This window comes from Alosa sapidissima, chromosome 1, assembly GCF_018492685.1.
Source record: "Alosa sapidissima isolate fAloSap1 chromosome 1, fAloSap1.pri, whole genome shotgun sequence".
Taxonomy (NCBI): Eukaryota; Metazoa; Chordata; class Actinopteri; order Clupeiformes; family Clupeidae; genus Alosa; species Alosa sapidissima.
Window position 1 is genome coordinate 41,344,329 of NC_055957.1, and position 21,928 is coordinate 41,366,256.

The window sequence follows — 21,928 nt, forward strand, 5'->3', positions numbered from 1 at the left end:
ATAGTGGATACTGTACCATTTGCAGACATCAGAGATAAGCAAACACATTTAAAAATAAAATGTAAAAAAATAGGAAGAAAAGAGACTTTGTGTTCTTCCCTAAAGCCTTTTTTTCTGATTCCATATGGCTGCTACACAATGGAGGGGGAAAAAAGATCCAAGGTGATAAAAATAACTCACTCTTCAATTCTGTGCAGAGTCTGTACCTTCAGTCATGAATTAAAGAACATTCATGATTTAATACATGAGACAAATTAATCTTTTAGACTGGTGTCAGCTTGAAATATGGATTCCTCTTAGGGCAAGGGCCACCTCTTACCCCACAAACCAGCAAACCTGGCAAGGGAACCGGCAAGAGACCCTGTAATACACACTGACCTTAGGATGGGAACACAGCCCATTCTACTTCCTACCACTCCTCTACAATGCCGCAGTCAGTAAACAAGCCTGAAAAATACATCATCTAATGGCCTGGAGGCCAGGAAAAGACAAACAGTGATTCATTTTTCACCGCTGTTATGGCTTCCCATTGAGTGATGGGAGAGGACTGTGTAGTTATGAATCAAATATAATTAGGAGATGTTGCAGAATGTTCAACTGCATCGTCCCCATCTCTTTTCAGCTGGCAACCTTAGGCAGACACACACACACACACACATACTATCAGATCCCTCCAGAGACAAGGCCAGAATTACTGTGTTTCACCAAGAAGCTTCCATCATTTTATTTTACACATTATGAGAAGCAGTGGTGCCTGGTATGGGAGGCCGGTCCACCTGCTCCACGGCCCTGTGCCCATAACCTTCAGCACAGCAGCAGGAATTATGGGTGATGGCTGTCAGTCAGCCGCTTGACTTTATAAGGGCAGATGGAGCTTTATGATTTTTTGTGAGGTGTGAGTGTGTGTGTTGGGGGGGGGGGGGGGGTTGATGGCCTCCAAGCGGTTTGCATATCACCGTGACAGCAACACGAGGGCACCGAAAGAGAGGAAGTCTGCTGCCGACTTCTCTGCATCTCCTCCAGCCTCATTCAGCCAGGCAGGCAAGCGGAGCCTATTTGTAGCATTGCCCCATATATCCTGCTCACAAAAGCCCAGGGGGGTTGCAATATTGAGGTTTTAGGTTTCCCATCCATTCTCCCACTTTAGCACCTTACCCTGTATTGGATCTTTACCAGGGATGAAAAGTCTCCCATTTTCCCACCCTAATAGAGGGATATATGGCCTGAAGGCCACTGCGAGAGGGCTTATAGCGTGATTAAGCCTGCTGTCAGTGTCAGGCCTCAGAATGCACTGACGGATGTGAGTGGGCAGAGACCAGATCTTGGAGCTCCTCAATGGAAATAGAGAAATGAGGAAACTGAGCAGGACCTGAACTGAACTGAAGAGCAGCCCACCATGCCACTCTTAAGTCAAGCATAATGATCCTTATTTAGCGTATTACATATTCAGTACGTATCACCCACACCATAATTCTATTAGTCAAGGATGCTACAATATGCTGAAGAATGAAGTTGCTTAATCTCTGTGAGTTACTGTTTCATAACCTTTCCAGTCGCATTATGAGGTCATGAATAATGTATAATATTTCTCCAGTGAGACGTCACGTATGACACCAGGTAATAATAACCTGAAAGGTCTTTGACATTGAGGAAATGTGCAGCATATCAAAATGGCCCCCTATTTCTTTTTCAAAAACTATAGATTAGAGTTTTTCTTTTACCACAGAAAACAACTATTTTCTAATCTAATTTTACATTATCAATTCACATAATCATATGTGTTGTGCAACCTTTCATACCAAAAAGGAACTTATAGGGACCTTTTAGCGAGATAAGGGAAATTGTGGGCTATGACTTTTAACAAACTGAAGCTTGAAAGCCATGAAATTAATCAGTCTGTAGAAGGTTGTATTTCAAGTTCGTCATTAAAACTACATCTCATCCACATAAAAATCACTGGATTGTATTATTCCTTGTTCTGCCCCACTGCAAAGGCTTGATCTAATTTGACTGGTAGAAAGGTATGATAATGGCACAGCAGGCTCTGAATTAGAGGAGTTTCACTCATGTTAGCATGCAGTCTAAGTTGAGTCCACATGGCCACTTATTAAGTGTGCTTGCAAAGCAGCACACTTATTGTTCTTCTTAAGTTTTCTTATTCCTGTAAGCCTGATTTTTGGCCAGACCTTTTGAGATATCGCCACCGGTCCAACTCTGGAACGTCCGGCCGGTAGTGTGGAAATTGAAAATGATGTCACTGACCCTTGTGATTCTTCCGCCATATTGGATTGAATAGAAAGCGAAACTAAAGTTTCGATCATGAAATCCTTGCTCTGCCATGGGATAGTATGGACTTACGAACTGAAATGGCAAGGAGAACAGTAGCTATATATAGCTTACATAATACAGTTGTTTTCACATTGATGGTATTCAAATTAAATTTTTCCTTATTGTTAAATGTCATGATGGGAGAGTATTATTAAAAATGTTACAAGTATGCAAATTCATATGTTTACGGGAAATTAGGTTTTACTGGGTTGTTTTGTTGTAAAGACATGCAAGGCATTCTGGGCCATGTAATAGACAAACAGTGGTTGGCAGCGTTAACTTGATTTCCATACGTATTAATATGAATAGGTAGCCTAGAAATCTAGACGCGCCCCTAGCGGCTGCCAGGGCTAGTCTAGCAACTCTCCGTTGGCTTGTGAGCTCCAGAAATCGAAACTTAAAGGGGAACTTGGCAACTATTTCAACTTAATAAACCCGTTTAGAAATCATTTGGATGGTTAATTGACCTGTTCCGGTGAAAATTGTGACTTTCCCGGCTCCCTCTAGCGTCCCCAGGCGGAAAACCAACCTTGCAACTTTTGGACTAGCGTCCCAAAAGGTTTGAAACAGGAAGTATCGTGTGAAGCGAGAACCAGCGAGAAACACAAACTGCTTTATGGCAACTCCCCATAAACGCACACGCCCCCCTCAGTACCGGGTTAGCCACGCCAGCTATAAGAGCAAGCGAAAATGGATTATTTTTTTGATGGTCATCATGGCAGAGGCAGCGAAAAGACAGAAGAGACGGTTCTCGGCGGAGGAGGCGAGGGAGAGGAAGAAAGCAGCTGACCGAGCGAGGGACCGCACAAGAGTAAACATCGGTCGTGCGTTCACGGAATGGCGTGAGCTAAGGGAAAGCGAAGGATGCAAAACAGATGCTGACCTGGCGTTACTGCTAGTGCAATTGTAAGTACGTCTTTATTTCCTGTTTATTCATTATTTCTTATTCTTGTTAGTGTTTGTAAATGTGTTCAATCCATGACCGTGACCGGTAGCTGGCTGGCTAGTGGCTAGCTAGCTAGCCAGCGAGCCAACCCGTTTTTTTGGAGTACGGTAGATTACTGTTGCATGGGGTTGCTGCTATCTATGTGGCAAATTTACCAGACAACCGAGGTTTACGCATTCGTTGAATGTACAGTATGTCCCTTATATTGGAAGTATATGCACAGTTGCTTGTTACGCTAGGCCGTATAGTGTTACCTAATAACCTAGGCTAACAACCCTGATATAGTGTCTCTGCATACGTGTTTTAGCCTAGGTCAAAAATACGTCTCAGTTTAGTTATCAAGTCTCGAAGCATCATATTTCGTCATGGATTAGCAATAGTCATCAATGTCTGTTCTGTTTTACATTGTGTAGAAAAGTTAGATTGTGCAAAGGTGACGCCTGTTCTCTCGATTTTGTTGTAGCTACAAGCGCTGGCAAGTGACCACATACACGCCACGCAAGGGCCAGTCCAGACCACCACAACCAGTGGTGTCGAGTATCGGCGAGGAGTCGGATCGTGACTTGTAAGTTTGTTTTCCTCCCACAGGACCGCTGTTTCAGACATAGACGATATTGCAGAAAGTGATTAATGGACTGACTGACTGACATTTTTTCAATCAGAGAAATACAAGCTCCTGAGCTTGGTGTTCAACCACTGGTTGGAGAGGGAGAGATAGAGGTTTTGGAATCCAGGTGAGCTTGCCTTGCACCTCATACTGTGCTGTAGTGTATTTGGATTTGATTTGGGTGTATATATTTTTTTTCTGTTTACTTTCCATCTGTTTATGTAGTTGGTCATGTGTTTATTGTTATGCTTGCAGCATGCACTCTCTGGATATCACTAAAGACGAAAGCCCAGATTCACCAGATGAAGAGGCGCTCAATGATTTGAGGAATACCTAGTAAGTAATGTACATTGTGTTTCATTTAGATCCACTGATTCATACAACCATTCTAAGGTGTTTACATACATGTTTCATTCACAGCATTGCCATGGATGATTTTTGGGCTCATCCAAGTAATCTGGAAGATGAGGACAGCTCCGATGAGGACTTTGTCCCATCTCTTCATTTGAGGTAAATGTCCTTGTTGGTAATAAACAAGGTAGTTGCCTGCTTGTTACACTGATGAATTTATTGATTATGTAATAAATAGATTGATTATGTAATAGTTCATAGGAATTTGATGTGGTGATCAATGTATTCATATTTGGTCTCTTTACACAGAAATGTTGGTGCCAAAACAGACAAGCTTCCTGAAATCAGTGTGGACGAAGCTGTGTTTGATTTTGTTGTAGCTGCTCCTCCTGTAGAGGAATCAGATTCAGAATCTGTTTCGGACCAACAGAGAGTCACTACAGAGGAACACTTGGTTGGTAAATGTGCCAACATTACCTACAATGACAATCTCCTTCTACTTGCTCGGCACCTGAAACTACCCCTCAAGAACTGCAAGCACGTGGACAGACTGTCTGGTGTTCCATGTCCTGGTGTGCCACCATTTCAGGTGACCCTGAAACCTCGGGGGACTGGAGCAGTTTTGGAATGGGTAAGATGGTGCTAGACAATGTGAATTTACATGTAAATTAGATTCCAACCCCCCTCGCACCTAAATAAAAAGGCAGGGGGAGGGTGATTTTTTTTGTAGAGTTTGCTGATTGTGGCCATTACAGGTGTGAAGGCTTGCATAGAAATGGCACATACTGTTTTTGGTCGCACATACTGTAGCTGTTATATACCCGTTTTGTTTTGCTTGATTGGTCTTGATGTATTTTTTTCTGCCCTTTACATTAGTTATGCCCCTTCGGACACAGCCAGTGGAAATGGAACTCGCAGCCAACTTTAAAGTTTGGCATGCAGGGTGGGGACTTCATGCTGAGCACAAACATACTTCTGTCTGGCAACAACTACAGAAAAGTAGCTCTGCTTTTCAAGTTCATGGCCATGGGTATGGTAACAGAATCCGCATACTACCGTATCCAAGACGCATACTGCATAGAGCCTGTCCAAGAATTCTGGGACAACATCAGGGCAGAAGTCTTGGAGCGGATGCGCCAAAAGGACCATATTGTTGTCCTAGGTGAGGCATACTTTTGTGTCTTCGTATAGAAATATACGGTATATATAGAAATCAATGTTTAGCCAAGACTTATATTCACTCAGACTTTTGATTCTAACACCTTTTATTTCAATATCTGTTGGCTGTAGGGGATGGCCGAATGGACTCTCCTGGTAAGTTCTGAGTGCATATGTTTATTCTGTGTGGTTAAGAACTTGTGCTATGTTTATTCTGTGTGGTTAAGGACTTGTGCTTAACCACTGTTCTTATGTTTCAGGACACTGTGCTCAATATTGCACATATACAACAATCGAACAAGACTCGCGAGACATCCTCCACATTGTTACTGTGGACAAAAGGGACACCAGTCGCAACTCGGTGATAATGGAGAAAGAATGCTTCATTCGCACCATGGATGCTCTGCTCCCGAATGTCAAAATAAAAGAAGTGGTTACTGATGCTCACCCACAGATCACTGCATTGCTGAGTAAGTAGAACTTATGTGCTGTTACTTGAAGTCATGACTTTCATATTGTAATTGTGTCATAAAGTCTTTTGTTTTTTACAGATCCTGAACGTGGACGATATAAAGCATGGGGTTTACAGCATTCGCTTGACATTTGGCATGCTGCTAAAAGTCTTAGCAAAAGGCTTCGAAAGGTATGTTTCCATCCACACCATCATACTGCCAGGGTACTCTCAACAATGCCATATGGACAAACATTTTACCTGTCACATCATGGCAACAGAAGAGGTTCTTTATAGGTGTGTATTGACACTGCTATTGATGTGCATCGTAATCAGGCTGGAGCAGTGAAGGGGCAGAATCCAATTCAGGACTGGGCCCGAGACATTGTCAACCACTTTTGGTACTGCAGCAAACAGGCTTCCACAGAGGAGGAATTCAAGGTATGTTTGAGAGTAGAGTATGTGTAGTGTAAAAACAGTTTGTGACAGATTGGGTTTTTAGTTGTATATATTGTACAGGTGACAATTTTTTTTTTTCTTGCAGTCGATGTGGGTTGGTGTGATGCATCATGTCCGCAACGAACATTTTTGGGCAACCGGTTGCTGTCAGCATGAGCCGCTGGAGGAAGGCAGCCAAGACAAGCCTTGGATGGAGCAAGGTGACCATATAGGAAAATAAAACTGCACAAATGAATTCCCTACATGACTGCACTCATTTCACTCATAATATAATGTGTTTACAGGTTCAGCAGCTCACCGGGCCCTGGCTGCAATTGTATTTGAGAAGAGATGGCTGAACCTTGTGAGGAAGTTCCTAAACTTCAGGTAATCATCTGCTCTCGTTTTAGCATTTGCTGTGTTTTTAATTGTGCACTCAAGCAGTACTCATTTATTTCCTTATCAAATGAAATATTTGACAGACTGAGCTGAGGTCCTTTTGTACATAAGGAAAGGGTTACAGCAGATTTGTAGACGTGTGGTGAGAGAGATTTTCTAACTTCAATTATTCTGCCTCAAACACACTCACAGGACCACGTCGGATTTGGAGAGTTTCCAAAATCATATTTTGCTCTACGCAGCGAAGCGGATGTCGTACACTCCATTTGTGTACAAGACCAGGACCCTGTTGGCTGCGATTGATTACAATATGCACAATCGACGCGTGCCAGCACTAAACAAGGATGGCCACAAAATGTAAGCTCTTAGTATAAGAATAAAGTGTTTGTTTATATAATTTTTGTTTAAACTTTTGTAAATGAGCATATTACTAACTGCCCTTACTCTCCAGGTACAAAAAATCGTACAATAAAAAATCAAAAAACTGGGCTGTGTATACAATCAAGGAGAAGAAGGAATACAAATACATCCCTGACCTCCAGAAGGCCATTCTTGGTAGGAGGCTGAAGAGTGGGACCGGCCTTCCCCGCAAGACCACGCTAAGGCCAGAAGATCCCAGGCGACTTGGTTTGCTTTCCTCTGCAGAGCCATCACCGCCCACGTCGGAGCTCATCCAAAGACGTGTCACGAGGGGAGTCTACGACCTCAAACCCCTAGAGAACTGACACTATTCCCTCTTACAACTGTCAATGTGTAAATAGTTGAAATTATGGCAAAGTTTTCTTGAAAATTATATATTTTATTGTACACAATAAACACACATTAAAAAAAAACAATTGTGTCTTAAATTATACAAAAACAAATAAAAAAGGTTGACGTAACTATTTACAATAAAAAATGTGAAATTCAAACATGACGGGTCACTCTAAAGCCTGTGTACTGACCCCTTGGGTCAGGAAAGGAGTCTCTAATCTTCCACACGCAACAGCTTGGGATGACCACCCTGTTCCCTATTCCAAGGCGGCCATACTGCCACAGCACAAACTGGTGGTAGGCTGAATGTCTATACTGTCGCTGCTCTTCCCCTGGCTCCTGGTGATCATTTATGGCAAAAATGTCATTCCAAGCTCTACGGGCCAGGCGCAACACCCCCTCGTCTAAGACCTAGTATGCCATGTATGCCATCTCACTGATGCAGTGCTCGGGGGGTTGGCGACAGCAGACCTTCTCGATGTCCGTTGCCATATCCCGGCAATGGTCACACACGCACCAGTGAAGTCCTCCTTGGTCAGGGTCTGGTTGCTGGGCTACCTCCGTCAATGATAACAGGTCAAACATCAACCCTGGTAGTCTAGAGAGTACTTTCTCAAGGAGTACGTCCTTCTGGCCAGGCTCCAGAGAATGAATTCTCTCCTACAACACATTACTTGTTTTATTAGATGCACATATTCAGGCAAAAGCTAACAGTAAGATTTATATGTGTGTGATCATAAACAAACCTTTGTCTCAGCAGTCCTTTTCTCCCGCAGTTCCCTCAGCCTGCTCTGGACATCAGGTTCGAGGTCCTTCTGTCTTGTGCCCCTCCTCGGTGCCCTTGGCCTTGTAGGTTTAGCTCTCGCACTTCCTATCGCCTGAGGGGTGAATTCGGACGAGGCCGAAGTCGAAGTTGAATCCTGTAATGTTGTCATTTGATGAAACATTGTCAGCGTCTCATGTAGTCTGTCAGGAGCTAATTTATTACGCTAACTTTTAATGACCCAGTTAAGGAAAATGAATGGTCGTGCATTGTTTATACTTAGGTCAACTAACTCCTTTCTGATCTACACTTGTTCAATAATAAAATGTTAAACACAGTCATTGTAATTGCCAAGTTTAGCTAACGTTATCGTCGTGCACGTTATCGTCGTGGGGGCTATAAGAATAAGCAGTAACGTTTGCTAGCTTCATCCGCACAACCCCTGTTACAGCTTATGGTTGATAACACAATACAAAATGTACATGTCAATGTTCTATGATACTGTGTAATATATTACTCACCTCGGTAGACATTGCTCCACACGAAAAAGTTGACTGGCAACAATTGCTCATCAGCAGCAATAGAAAGGGGGAAGGGGGAGGAGGGTGCCGCAAGTGAGTTTTTTTACGACGGTGTTGTGGAATATACGTCCCAGAGCTGTAGGGGGAGCTCGTTGAGAAAACGTGCAACGACAAAAGTGAAAACCAGCGAAGAAATGGCTAGACTTGCTGAGTTCCCCTTTAATCAGGGCATTGAAATCGTGTATAGTTTGGTGGGCTTAACATAATGATTGATGGCAGAGTTGCAACGGTTTGGCTTGAATTCCCTGCTATTTGAAAACAAATATCCTATTGCGTGCAGAGGGAATTTGAAAGACAACTGATTATCCCGCCCCTCGGACTGAGCACTGCGAACGGTGAGTGCCCAGACCCTACATTTTAATGTGGGTCTGGCTCGCCAGGCTAATGAATAGGTGTTTCTGTAAACCTAGGGACAATAAACCATCTCTGCCATCTCTGTTACAAAAACGACCTGGTAATCGCTCACTGAAGAGGAAACTATGATAAAAAGATTGTTTTCCTCAAAGCATGGATTTGACGACAGTACAAGCAGGAAATGTCAAGTTAATGTTAAATACATCTGAACGCTAGGTGGCATCGTTGTAATACATTTACGTTGTATTACACATACGGTGACATCATTAGAATTATGTGAGCTTCACAAGTAAGGAAGGTGCAAATATTATGTAATTTATAATGGGAAATTATTGGAAATGTTATTTCTTGTTTATTCTCATTGCAAACCACACACATCCATTCGTAATCACACGTACACTTTTAATACCTTGAAAAGACTCTCATTTCGTTTATTTGATGTTGCCTAGCAACGCAACCTTCAGAGCAAAGATTCTAGAACAGAGCTTCAGAGAGACACGTTTTGAGTTCGTGGCCAAGTAGCCTACCTAAAATATCAGTTTCCATGTGTATGTGCTGGATGGTGTGCATCCTTTATAAAAGTAAGTGTTTTATAGAGTTACAGACATAATGAGTCATGTTGTAGTGCCCCTTCTGTTATTAGAATGCTAAGCGGAGAAGCATGCTAAGCAGAGATATAGTATCATTAATTTCTTGTGTGGCTAGCTATAGTAACTCCCCCTATTTCCACCGGTCCCGTATTTCCACCGTCTTGCGTGTATGTGTCACTTAATATCCATTTCTATACAAACCAAGACAGCGGACTCCTATAGAAACACAACCACCCACAACATAGGTGTATCTAAATTAGCTATGTACCAAAAATGACATTTTACCGTGACTCGAGGAGCTGTAAACAGTGTTGTAAGGCTGCGTGTACACAACCGCTTGGAGCTCCAGTGGAATTTTAATTTCACGACGAGAATTCTCGGTCTAACCGTCCATGTGCCGTTGAAACGGTGTAAATAGGGGACCCATCAGGCCAGCACTATAACTCCGAGCGTGGTAAACAAAATCGGATATTTCAGGCAGTAAATGCTCCCGTTAAGAACCAAACCAGATTTTGTTCAAATCTACACAACTATGGCTACTGAAAAATGTAAGGTTCATTTAGTAAATGTTATTTTGAAGTGTTAAAAAACATCGTTGTTTTAGAATTTCTGAACAAAAGTGGTGATAATTGGGGGTGTTACGATATGTATGTTGCTAATTGGGATTTATGTTGTTTAGCGTAATGCCATGGTCATTTGATATGAGATGCTTGCACTAGTAACTTCGTCACTTGTAACTTTAGGACTGCTATTTAGCCCTTTAGCCCTAAAAGTAGCACCTAAGTCTGTGACAGCTTAAAAGAAGTGGCAAGGACTCCTAACGCGATGTTTTGAAATCCGTCTACTATTGTCTACAGGAGCTTCCAATCGCGAGGGATCTTGCATTGTAGGCATAACTAAGGGATGCAATAACACCACCAACAACCAAAACTAGCCCACTCATTGTCAACATGCACATTAAATGTAATGTTTCATGTGAATCAAATTAAAATGTTTTCTTTGCAAACGTAGGCATATGGTGACAGATTAATTTAATAATGCTGCTGTGTGAATCACGGTAAGCGCGAAAGAAGTGGCCACTTCTTAATGGGACCCACTGTATGGAAGTGGGCTAAGTAAAATAGAGATGTTTCAAATAAGATAAGGTTAATCAGAATTCTACGATATGCCCGCTTGAAAACGGCAGAGATAGAACTGGCCTTTGGCCATAGCAACCATCCATTTAGAACGATTGGCCTTCATAGCAACCAAAGATCTGAGCTGTGTTGCAATGTGAGGCAAAGTATAGAAAGGTGATGAAATATACAGAGACAGGTCAAGAAATATAGTGCAATGTAGACAGTAGTATACAGTTGATTTACAGATGGGTTAGAGTAATATGAAGTATTTCTTTATTCTGAGATACATCTGAGATGGGCTACATCAATAGGCTCTCAAAACTACCCCAGGGTCACAAAACAATCCCAAACAGACATAAGGTCTTTATAGAGCAAATCGATATAAATTATTTGTCAAATAAACCAGTAAAACATCATTTGTGGGATGGAATATATAACATTCACACTCATAGCTCATATTTGTTTTAATAAATCAGTGAAAAAAATCCACAGGTAAAATCCAACGAACCGCATTCAACCCGCAAGCTAATAGTTGAATAGCCCTCTCCTAGAGCTTTTTTGATATTGCCACTGCTCCAAAACTGAAAGGCACTGTTACAATGCCTGGATCAAGCCAGGTTCAGCATAGCGTATGCCACTGTCTGCTCACGTTGGTGACCGGACCAGGGCAAGCACACTTTCGCAGTTCCCGCCGGAAATGCAGTCTAGTTTCTAGCTTGGAAGCCAGCCCGAATTTACCCCATCAACAAAATTTGAGTTGAGGAAATTCAGTCTGGAGTTGCTCTGTTGAGAAGTCTCTATGCCCAAACCTATGGTGTTCAGGTCAATCAAATCATTTGGGCAGGCATAATACCAAGATGGACAGATGATGAGCAACAGTACCCAGTCATTCACGTCACCTGAGGGTGCATGAGTTGATTTTGCAACAAAAAGGCTGCCGCTAGAGGAGCAAGATGTTTTGATTTTGCTATCGCATCTGGGGTACATGATATCGACAGTGCAATTACTTAATTAAAAAAATGAACAGAAAACAGCGATTGAGGCATTTGATTGAGGCTGCTTCCTCAAAAGGATTTAAATATAAACTGTACATGTGCACCACAGTGCAGTGTGACCACAGTTCGTCAGACTGAAGAACTGTCTCTCTGACACTGTGATCAGCAGCACCGGAGCACCACAGGGAACTGTGCTCTCTCCAGTCCTGTTCACCCTGTAGACATCTGACTTCTGCTACAACACCGAGTCATGCCACATGCAGAAGTTTTCTGATGATACTGCAATTGTGGGGTGTATCAGGAACGGGCAGAAGGAGGAGTACAGGAGCCTGGTGGAGGACTTTGTGCAATGGTACAAACTCAATCATCTTCAACTTAACACTTCAAAGACCAAGGAGATGGTGGTGGATTTCCGTTCCGTTTCCATTGGATAAACTGGACTGGTCAGCCAACACTGATGCACTCTACAAGAAAGGGCAGAGCAGGCTGTACTTCCTGAGGAGGCTGCGGTCCTTCAATGTGTGCAGCAAGCTCCTCAGGATGTTCTACCAGTCTGTTGTTGCCAGTGTCCTCTTCTGTGCAGTAGTAAGCTGGGGAGGAAGCACAAGGAAGAAGGATGCGGGGCGATTTGACAGGCTGGTAGGGAAAGTTGGCTCTGTATTGGGAGCTGAACTGGAGTGCATCACTTCACTATCTGACAAAAGGACCCTGAACAAACTGATCAACATCTTGGACAATGAGTGTCACCCACTCCACAGCACTATTGTTAAGCAGAAGAGCCTGATCAGCTGGAGACTTCGCTCACTGCCTTGCACAACAGACAGACTGAGAAAGTAATTTGTCCCCAGGGCCATTGAACTGTTCAATGCTTCACTTAAGGGAAGAGGAGAGATAGACTTCTCTGCATAGTCTGTCTGCCTCTTCACCCCCTCCATGTTTGGATACTGTCTGTCCACTAGCCACTTTCTGCCTCACTGTTTGCGTGCTATATTAGCACATTAGCACATATGCATAACCCCTCCCTCCATGCCACAGCCGAACTGTGGCCACACTTATACCTTTTCTTAAAATAGTTAAATATATAGATATATAGACTTTACTTTACTTTATTTCTGAATTGGTGCACTGCACTGCATTGTTGCACTGTTGGACTCATTTGCACCATCACCATGACCACTATCACCATTGCACTATCACCATGACACTCATTCACACAGAGCACCTTGCCTTACCTTACTATGCACAGAGAATCACAGGCTCAGTCCCTGCCTCAGTCATTGCAAGCGCCTCTGATTGATTAATTACCACTATGTGGATACTGTTTTTAGAATTGATTTAGATTAAGTGTAGATTAGTATAATTTGTATTTTAGTATATTTAGCATATTCTTTATCTTCTACTGTCCTTATCGCTTAGTTGTGTTTTGATATTATATACTTTAATTACTCTTTCTGCTGTTAAAGAATGTGTATGTGTTATCTGTATGCTGCTGAGACCTTGAATTTCCCCTGGGGATCAATAAAGTATCTATCTATCTATCTATCTATCTATCTATCTATCTACCTACATGACTGGTTAGATCTATCCAATTGCGTGCAGAAGCATTTTTTTGCTTGTAATTGTTCAATCACCTGTTATAGTCAAATCCAAAAGGACTGATACCAGACTCAAATCTGAATAGTATTCCAGTATTCCTATTTTTTATGTGGCTAAAATGAAAAGGATCTTTTTAAGGCTGTATGGATACCTTTTGCCTGACATTGACTGTGATGGGAGTTGATGCAACAACTACCTGCTTATCTGAAGTTATCGGTTAACACCCTTTACAGAAATGCAACATCCAACCTGAGCTTACAGGGGGAAGGTTGTAACATCTTACTCAACCAGACGTAGTCAAATTAATTACCACAGTAAAGCTCTTACGGTAACACATCTTGCGGTTGAAGCAAAATGTTGCAATTCAAGAAACATAAACATAAACAAGAGACATAAACAAAGACATTACCAATAGACGATTACTTTAGATAAGCAGTCGTCAAGTTTATTTCCAACAGCCTGTCCAGATATAATGCAACACATCGATTAAATGCATTAGTCATCTGATTAACAATCTCCTCCATCTGTCCTGTGTATCCTAAGCCTTGGTCCACTCTGAGGTGCTCTTGAGTGGTGTGGTACAGCATAAGGTCATCTGCCAGTGTGTCCTAGCCAAGCGCAAGGAATGAGAGACTGGAGCAGGCACATGAAAGTGAGCATGTCATCATCCTGTCACTCAGTGGGCTGCATCGCACGGCACAAGGGCTGAGGAAACACACACATCTGCACACTGACACACACACACACACACACACACACAGTATTCTGTCACTGCCCCAGCATCATGAATGATTCATACACCACCACAGCCTGGGAACATTCCAGAGTCAAATAGTGAAATGACACGTTCTGCTCTGCTGGTGCCTGACAGACAGACCCCCGTACCTCCAAATCACAAACACACATTTCATCCCAACACACATGCACACACACACCATCATCAGGCAAGAATCATCTCTAACAAGAGGAAAGGAAAGCAAAAACGACATCAGCAAAGATACATGACATGAAATTCTTGGATAGGCTGAATAGTGTAAATGATGTTGTTCAACAGTTCAACAGTTCAATGGTATCGAGAAATGGAGCTGTTATGTTATGCTGTGCTGCTTTGATGCAAATTAATGGAGAGAAGCATGGCAGGTGAGACCGAGGAGAGAGAGAGAGAGAGAGAGAGAGAGAGAGAGAAAGACAGAGGAATGGACAGAGATCAGTGTAACTATTAAGGCCATGATCTGGTGTGCTGATGGATTATTCATGACTTTAAGATCTTTTGGGACGTACTTTTCTTTCTCTGATTGTAAGTGTACGTGGCGTACTTTGAGCTGGGTATGCCCCATTGGGCAAAAACAATGGTCAGGAGTTGAAGCTAGACAAAACCAGGAGTTCTCAGCTCCTCTCAGTCTTATTATTTCTGCACCATGCTTTGTCTATGTAACAAAGCCATAAACTAGGCGCATGTATAATTCATTATTTTTTTTCTGTGTAACTGTGCTAAAGTGTACAAAAAATGCTTAATGCTTTCATGTTGTTCCACATTTGTAAAGAAGTTCACACTGCTGTAACTAAGCAAGAAACTGGTATTTCTAATGCTGATGCTATACCTGAAGCCAACTATCCGTATTTATTTTCCCTAAGGCCTGTTTATCACTTCATATATGTATTTCCTCAGTCTGAGTCATGCTTGTTTCTCCAGCCAGTAGATGTGCCATGAATGCAGTGTGAATGCAGTGTACATGCTGTTATTGTGCATAACACCCACCTGCTCATATATTACTGCTACTTCTGTGAATAGATATTAAAATCTATAAATACACCCTCGCTTTATCACACTAAATTAACTAAGTTGACAGCTCTAGTATGTTTACCCTGAGCTATTGTTTATCATTTCTGTTGGTGAGCCAATAAATGTCAAGGTAACAAAATAGCTCTTCAAATCACTGCTGGTGATTTTACAAACCCTTAGGTAGATCCCTTCTAGAAACACATGTACGAGAGGCTGTTGGTAGTCAGTCATGAAAGATTGTAGGCCTACTGTAGAAACATTTCCCTCCCGTATTTTTTACAAGAGTATATCATAATATTGTTAAAATGATGTGGAGAGAATGAGAGTTCAGTGTTGATGTGCTGAGAGTCCTGACCTAGAGCAGGGGTAAGTTTGGATTCTTTGAACAGAGGCGAACATTCACAGCAAACATATTTCATCATTCAAAACTGTTCAAGTTCAATGTTTTATGTAAATATTTCAAATTGTTCGATTTCAACGCCTTCATCCAGCATCACTGTACGGTATGTTTGCGTATGTTTAAGAGCCACCTCCTCAGACTGTTTGCGAGCGTTTCTGGGAGAACTGTTCGCAAACATGCATGATTGTTTGCCTTTGTTTGCAAATTTGAATGCACCTCAGCTCTCTGAGGCCGAGGGGAGAGCTGGGTCTGTGTATACACTCCAGCCCCAACTCATTTGAGTCCAGATGTTTGATTCAGCTCGTTCACTGCCAGAGTGAAATTAGCATCTCAGCAGAATGGAATGGGGTCATAAAACATGCCCAAAAAATGGCAGAAAGAGCCCCATAAAAGGCATATTTATAAGTCACACGGATCTGTGGGGACTTTTGCCACTGTAAAATGCTGCGTAAATAAGGCTTAATAAAGAAACATACAATAAAGAAACATAAGGATGTTTCTTTAGCAGTCACATCAGCAAAAGCTCTAATCATAACCCATAATGTCACATCAGAGTTGGAACTGGCCAACGTTTTTTTTTATCACAGAGGAAAATAGTGGGATAGTGAACCACCACCAATGTAGTGGTTCCATATCTTATCAGGTTATCCAAATGCATGACAAACTTCACTCCAAAATGTTATATTGGCCCTACAGAGGAAATTTTTACTTTTTGTTTGTGTGTTATTAAGTGACATCACAGAGAAGGGAAAGGCATGTTTACAAGGTGTAAAATTATGGTAATAAACCCTGGAAAACACACAAGACCAGTTTTCCAATATTAATGAGAATAATCATTGGAGCAGCGATGTCTAGGAGACCTACTGCTGTGAACATGATGGGGACTCCACGTGCGACACAGTCACGACCCAGGGAGTCAGACACAATTTTAGCATCCTGGAGCGGCAGAGAGGAGATTCAGACCATTTCACTTTCTTATTCTCTCTCTCTCTCCGTCTCAGTTCACAGGAACAACACACAAACAGTGTGATAATAGTCAATGGAGATAGCCCTGGGTAAAGGGTATGACTCCCAAAATCTGGCAGGGATGAGAGGCTGCTGATTCTTTGCAATAGTCTGGTAGATTTACAGCTGCGTTTATAAAAGACTGAACTATCTTAGATACGGTATGTACTGTATTTACAGAAAACCACTGATTTGGAATCTGAATTGTGCCATGTCTTTGTTTTGGCATATCAATGCGATAGTTCAAGTAAGTTTTGTTAATGATTTTATAATGTAGAGGCAACAAAGATCATCAGTGTTGGTTCTAGTGAGGAAAAACACGTTTTCGAGCAACATTTAAATCAATCAAATCTGTATGAACCCCACCATTTACAATGTAAAGTTCTGTTGATATTCATAATTGTTACAAATTGTTATTTCAATTTGACAATGTGCAGAAATGTTCACCACAGCTAATCAAATTGACAAACAGGAAAACTAGTGGTCACTCTTCAAAAAAACGTATGTATTTGGTACATAAAGGATTGTCATGAGTTTGGCATAGATGACGAGTAAGAAAAAATACCTAAAACTTAATGATTAAGAAAATTAAACACTTTTCAAAGTGTTGTCCAAAATGCAGGCCCCCTGTCAAGGGATCTGTGGAGCCAACCTGACTCTCCTGCCAGACATTTGTGCATGCAGGAGGGTAGGGTACTGAAGGCTTCCCCCAGGCTTCCAGAGGAGGACTGGTTCTCAATAAACACCTGCTCCAACTAACCTTTTTTTTAATAATAAAAAAACAGCAGTTAGCGCACCAAAGTGGCATCAATAAGCCTAAATTGATGACAATGCATGTCTTTTCATCTGTCATTGCTGTGCCTATCTACTCTGGACTGTTTGTCACAGAAAATGGGACAATGTGATGATCACATGTGGTGATTCATGGTGAACACTTTGAGGCAAAGTCATTTCAGGCAAGGGGTAAATCCGCCAGCAGCACTGCTTCTTTTTACTAACACTATTTTTCCCCTTGGTAAACAAATAAACCTTTTTAGGTAAAAAGTATACATTATTGGAAACAGTTTGTTGGAAATTACAGAAAACTTGGGGACACTCATGTTTTCCTTAAAGAATAGTATAAAATGTTTTTTTTGCATTAGAAATTGAAATGGTATGTGTTAATGTACAAAATCATCTAGATTTCTTTTGTGTATTTTAACAATTAAAGATTACAAGTCTGGGTTGGGGACAAGATAAAAGCAGCCAAATCCACTGATAAAAGCCCCTAAGAGCAATAAAAGAAATGTATAGGCATGATTAAGAGGCTGGTGGTTTGGCCTTTGCAAATTGACATGATTGAAATAAAAATATTTTATTTTTCCACAAATACAACCACAAGGACCTAAAAGTGCCCGGAGTTGGAAAAACACCCATCTATAGGAGCTTCAAATGGGTGCTGTGTATGCAAATCCCTTTTGAGTATTGAAAATTGAATAACTGATTTACAAAATACTTTTTGTAAATTATATTTTTTTATTCTGTTTATAATAGACCTCTCCAGAATAAGTCCCGCCTCTGTAACGTCCGTATCCATCCAACTTCCGGGCGTCGAATGTCTATGGGAAATAACATGGCGTTTCGAAATATCATACCGGTAAAACATCTGTAGGTGGCGAAGTAGAAAAAAATGGTGGGCCGATTGGCCTACACACTTCTGCCATCTAGTTTCCACTGGGTTTTTTGATTGTCGGTGCCGTTAAAGTAGAAATATATCAGTAAGAAGCTCTAAGCTAACGCACGCTTCAGATGCCGTGACTCCCCCAGTCAAGGTTGCATAGCAACGGCAATGTTTCATAGTTTGTCTTCACCGAAATGGAGTTCGTGACACCAGAGCCTGTCTACGGAGGTGGCACTAACCCTGCGTGAAATCATCATGTTTGATAGGTTGTTAATACATTCTGAAAACGTTACTGTTCTGATCAAGGTCTTCCAAAATAAAGGTATCGACTCAATACGATTCAGCCTCTGATTCCTAGTCTGCTTATCATTATCTGTTATTTGTCTTCGTCGGCAATTTCTTTCTTTTTCAAATATCTCAATTACAGCCAACAAACTCGCAGTCAAACCAAAGTTAAGTCATGTTGAAAAGAGGCTGGACCTTGCAAACTTTTATTTACATTTATACACCACTAAAAAACCACGCATGAATCACACATGAAAATGACCATCACATTAGGTTGTGACTGGTTGGTTGTGAGCAAGATCTAACGCCCTCCTCCGCCCGCGTACATCAGAACTAGCTCCCGGTTAGCATTAATAATCGTTTACTACTTAAACGGCACCGACAATCAAAAAATCCAGTGGAAACTAGATGGCAGAAGTGTGTAGGCCAATCAGCCCACCAGTTTTTTCTACTTTGTCACCTACAGAGTTTGACAGGTATGATCTTTTGAAACGCCATATTATTTCCCATAGACATTTGACGACCAAAAGTTGGATGGATACAGAAGTTACGGAGGCGGGACTTATTCTGGAGAGGTCTATGGCAAATTAACCATCTTCATTTGCCATTTAAGTGACACCTGTGATCCTCCATAGCTGTGAACAGCAGTATTAGCGATAACTTTAAAAGATGAGTTAATGAACATGTTGGTGTTTTCAATTAAATTTACTTCACAACACTAAATTGTGTTTTCATGTCATCACATAGGCCTACAATATGTTTCCCCCCTCTAAATTTAAGAGGAGGCTCTCACGGCCCACCTGCAATATCTTGTCAGCCCACACTTTCGGAAACACTGTAAGAATTTTACAGTTTCGTAGACTGCACTATAAAACAATGTGCTCTTGACTTTGGTTTCAAACTGTGCCTGGCTTGACTGCTGATGGTAAAAGTGAGAATGTCATACATAAAATTCCATTAGTGTATGAGAGTTGGCAAGGAATACTAGCGTAGAATAGTAGCTTAATAGTCAGAAGCTTTCTCTTGATGTTCTGTAACACCATAGCTGTAATTTTAGCTCACGTTCATTGATGCTGACATACTTAAGAAATGGAAGTCCATGAGAGAATACAGTCCAAGGTCCCATTTATACATTGGTTGGTTTAATTTGTTTTCATGACCATCTTTGCACATAGTGCTGGTTTGTGTGTTTTGAGTGACCCCATGGTGAGTGACCCCATGGTAAGTGACCCCATAGTTCCTGGGTTAAGGGCTAACAGTCATCCCAACAATAGCATCTTCCCTGTGCTACCGTAAGGGTCTTTTCCCTGTGTGTTGATTCTTGTATTCCTTTGCTTACCTCCAGTGCCATGTGCTCTTGTTTACTTCCTGTGTCTTGTGCCATGTGCTCCTTTGTTTGCCCTATAGCAGAGACTTTCTAATGAGGAGACACAGCACTCAAAAATCCTCCATAGAAATGCATGGGGTTTGTTTGTAGCCGTTGTCTACGCATATCCCACCCCTTCCTCGGCAAAACGTTGACATGTGAATACGTTGAGCCAATCATATGGTGTGTTGTGAAGACATTGTGCCAATCATGTGTTGTGAACTCGCCGCTGGAGCAAGATTGGTGTCTTGAAGCCTTGCGCACGCGCATTTCTGCCGAATAGGATACCCGATGAGTGCCCAAAAAGCGTTGCGATATGGCCGCTGAGTAGAGGGACTTGCCTAAAAGGACTTTGCCTATAGTCATGTGCCCTGTGTTCTTCAATACCTGTGTCTCCGCCCCTCACCTGTCCCTGATTATTGTTTCAGTGTCTTCACCTATGTCTCGTTCTCCAGTGTATTTAGTCCTCATGTTCCCTCTGTTCCTTGTCGGCCTTTGTTTGTGTTCAGTCTGTTTGGGGATTTCCTGTATCCAAGTAAAAGCGCTCTTCATTCCAAGTTTACTGTACCTTGTCTCATCTCAACTTGTCGTGCGTTTGGGTCCAAAACCCCCTGCACACCGTGACGGCTACAGTCTGGGAAAAACGATTACGATTAGTAGCTAGTGTCTTATGGGGCGCCACTTGGTCTCGCAAACGGATCAACATCTTTTGCGACAACGAAGCAGTAGTATGCATTCTTAATAAAGGACAATCCCCATGCAACAAAATTATGTCCCTACTTAGACGGTTAACTTGGCAGATCGTCATGCATAATTTTATCATTAGTGCAGAACATATCCCCGGCTACCAAAATGTAATCGCTGATGCTCTCTCTCGTTTTTGATTTCAGGAGTTCAGACGGCGCTGCCCAGTTGCCGACCTGGAGCCGATTGCGTGCCCACCTTTCCCAGATCTAATATTGGATTAGAATCACCAATGGCCTCACTGTTAGACAGAGCGAGAGACTACATGGTTAAGGGAATAGCCCCAAGCACTCTCAAAGTGTCCGCTTGGACCTGCTTTACTTTATTTTTCCTATCTCTACAATTGCCCGTCTTTCCAATACTCGTTCCAACTGTGTGCGCCTTTATCGTCCACAATTTCGAATCACGTAAAATCAAAGTCTCATCAATTAGAAGGATGTTAGCGGGCATCCAATTTCACGCAAGGCTAAATGACCCTAATTGTCTAAGCCTGTTCTCCGTACCTTCCATACGGTTGCTACTTAAAGTGGAAATGAAGCCGTCAAATAAAACAGATGTCTATAGCACTAGTTAAATATTTAAATATACCATAAATACAAATAAAGTCAGAAATATGACCCGTTATTCAGAATAAAGCACAAACAAGTTGTATTCATTTCAGCTGTGCGACGCCATCTTTGTTTTCAGAAAATGATGACATCACAAGAATGGTTGGTACAACATTCTATGCTGTTTACACAGCGGCTGTCATAGCCTCACAGTTAGCTTACTGCCTCAACAAAATGGATATGGACGAATGGGATAGACCCACCAATGAGGACAGGCATCCAATTGCCTATGCTTTTGAGCCAGTAAGAGCAGTGGGAGTTTTAGTGCCCCCCACAGAGCCTGACTATGGAGGAGAAATAGAAGATCGAGAGAGAGGTGTATCTGAGTGTACAGAAAACAATCGGTGGTGCTTATGTGGGGGTTGTGTCCCTGTGTTCACTGACATGCCACACATGGAGAGTGGCTGCTGCTAGGAAATGAACCTGGGACATCTCATCCAAAATAACAGATATATCACGTCCAATCCTACGTGCCAAATGCTATCATTAAAGCGAGACGTTGGAGGTTGCAATCCGTGCATTTATTTACTTAAAGAGAACAGCTTGTTATTTTATGTCAGCTTACATAAACAAATAAAAACTCAGACGCCTAGCCTACAGTCCATAAACAACGTCTACCCACAAAACCATGCCTGTCACAATCACAGAC

The 21,928-nt window shown here is 41.9% G+C and overlaps 1 protein-coding gene and 1 long non-coding RNA gene across 3 annotated transcripts; one reads left to right on the forward strand and one right to left on the reverse strand.

The window, feature by feature from the left end:
* Positions 1-1,008: 1,008 nt before the first annotated feature.
* LOC121706735 lies at positions 1,009-20,203 on the reverse strand. Its single transcript, XR_006031129.1, has 3 exons — positions 20,192-20,203; positions 19,124-19,128; positions 1,009-1,024 (listed from the first exon to the last, which is right to left on the reverse strand). It is a non-coding gene; the product is annotated as an uncharacterized LOC121706735 (long non-coding RNA).
* On the forward strand, positions 2,746-7,521 carry LOC121706417. 2 transcript variants are annotated; one of them, XM_042088159.1, is made up of 15 exons: positions 2,746-3,234; positions 3,738-3,839; positions 3,937-4,008; positions 4,137-4,217; positions 4,302-4,391; positions 4,542-4,863; positions 5,109-5,394; positions 5,523-5,546; positions 5,651-5,860; positions 5,942-6,033; positions 6,178-6,282; positions 6,386-6,500; positions 6,585-6,666; positions 6,871-7,035; positions 7,130-7,521. In XM_042088159.1, the coding sequence occupies exons 1-15, from the start codon at positions 2,945-2,947 to the stop codon at positions 7,401-7,403; spliced, it is 2,310 nt and encodes a 769-aa protein (XP_041944093.1). In that variant the 5' UTR covers positions 2,746-2,944; the 3' UTR covers positions 7,404-7,521. The 2 variants fall into 2 exon arrangements, with proteins under 2 accessions (XP_041944093.1, XP_041944101.1); XM_042088167.1 differs by having other exon boundaries at positions 3,161-3,238; positions 3,738-4,008.
* Positions 20,204-21,928: the final 1,725 nt, after the last annotated feature.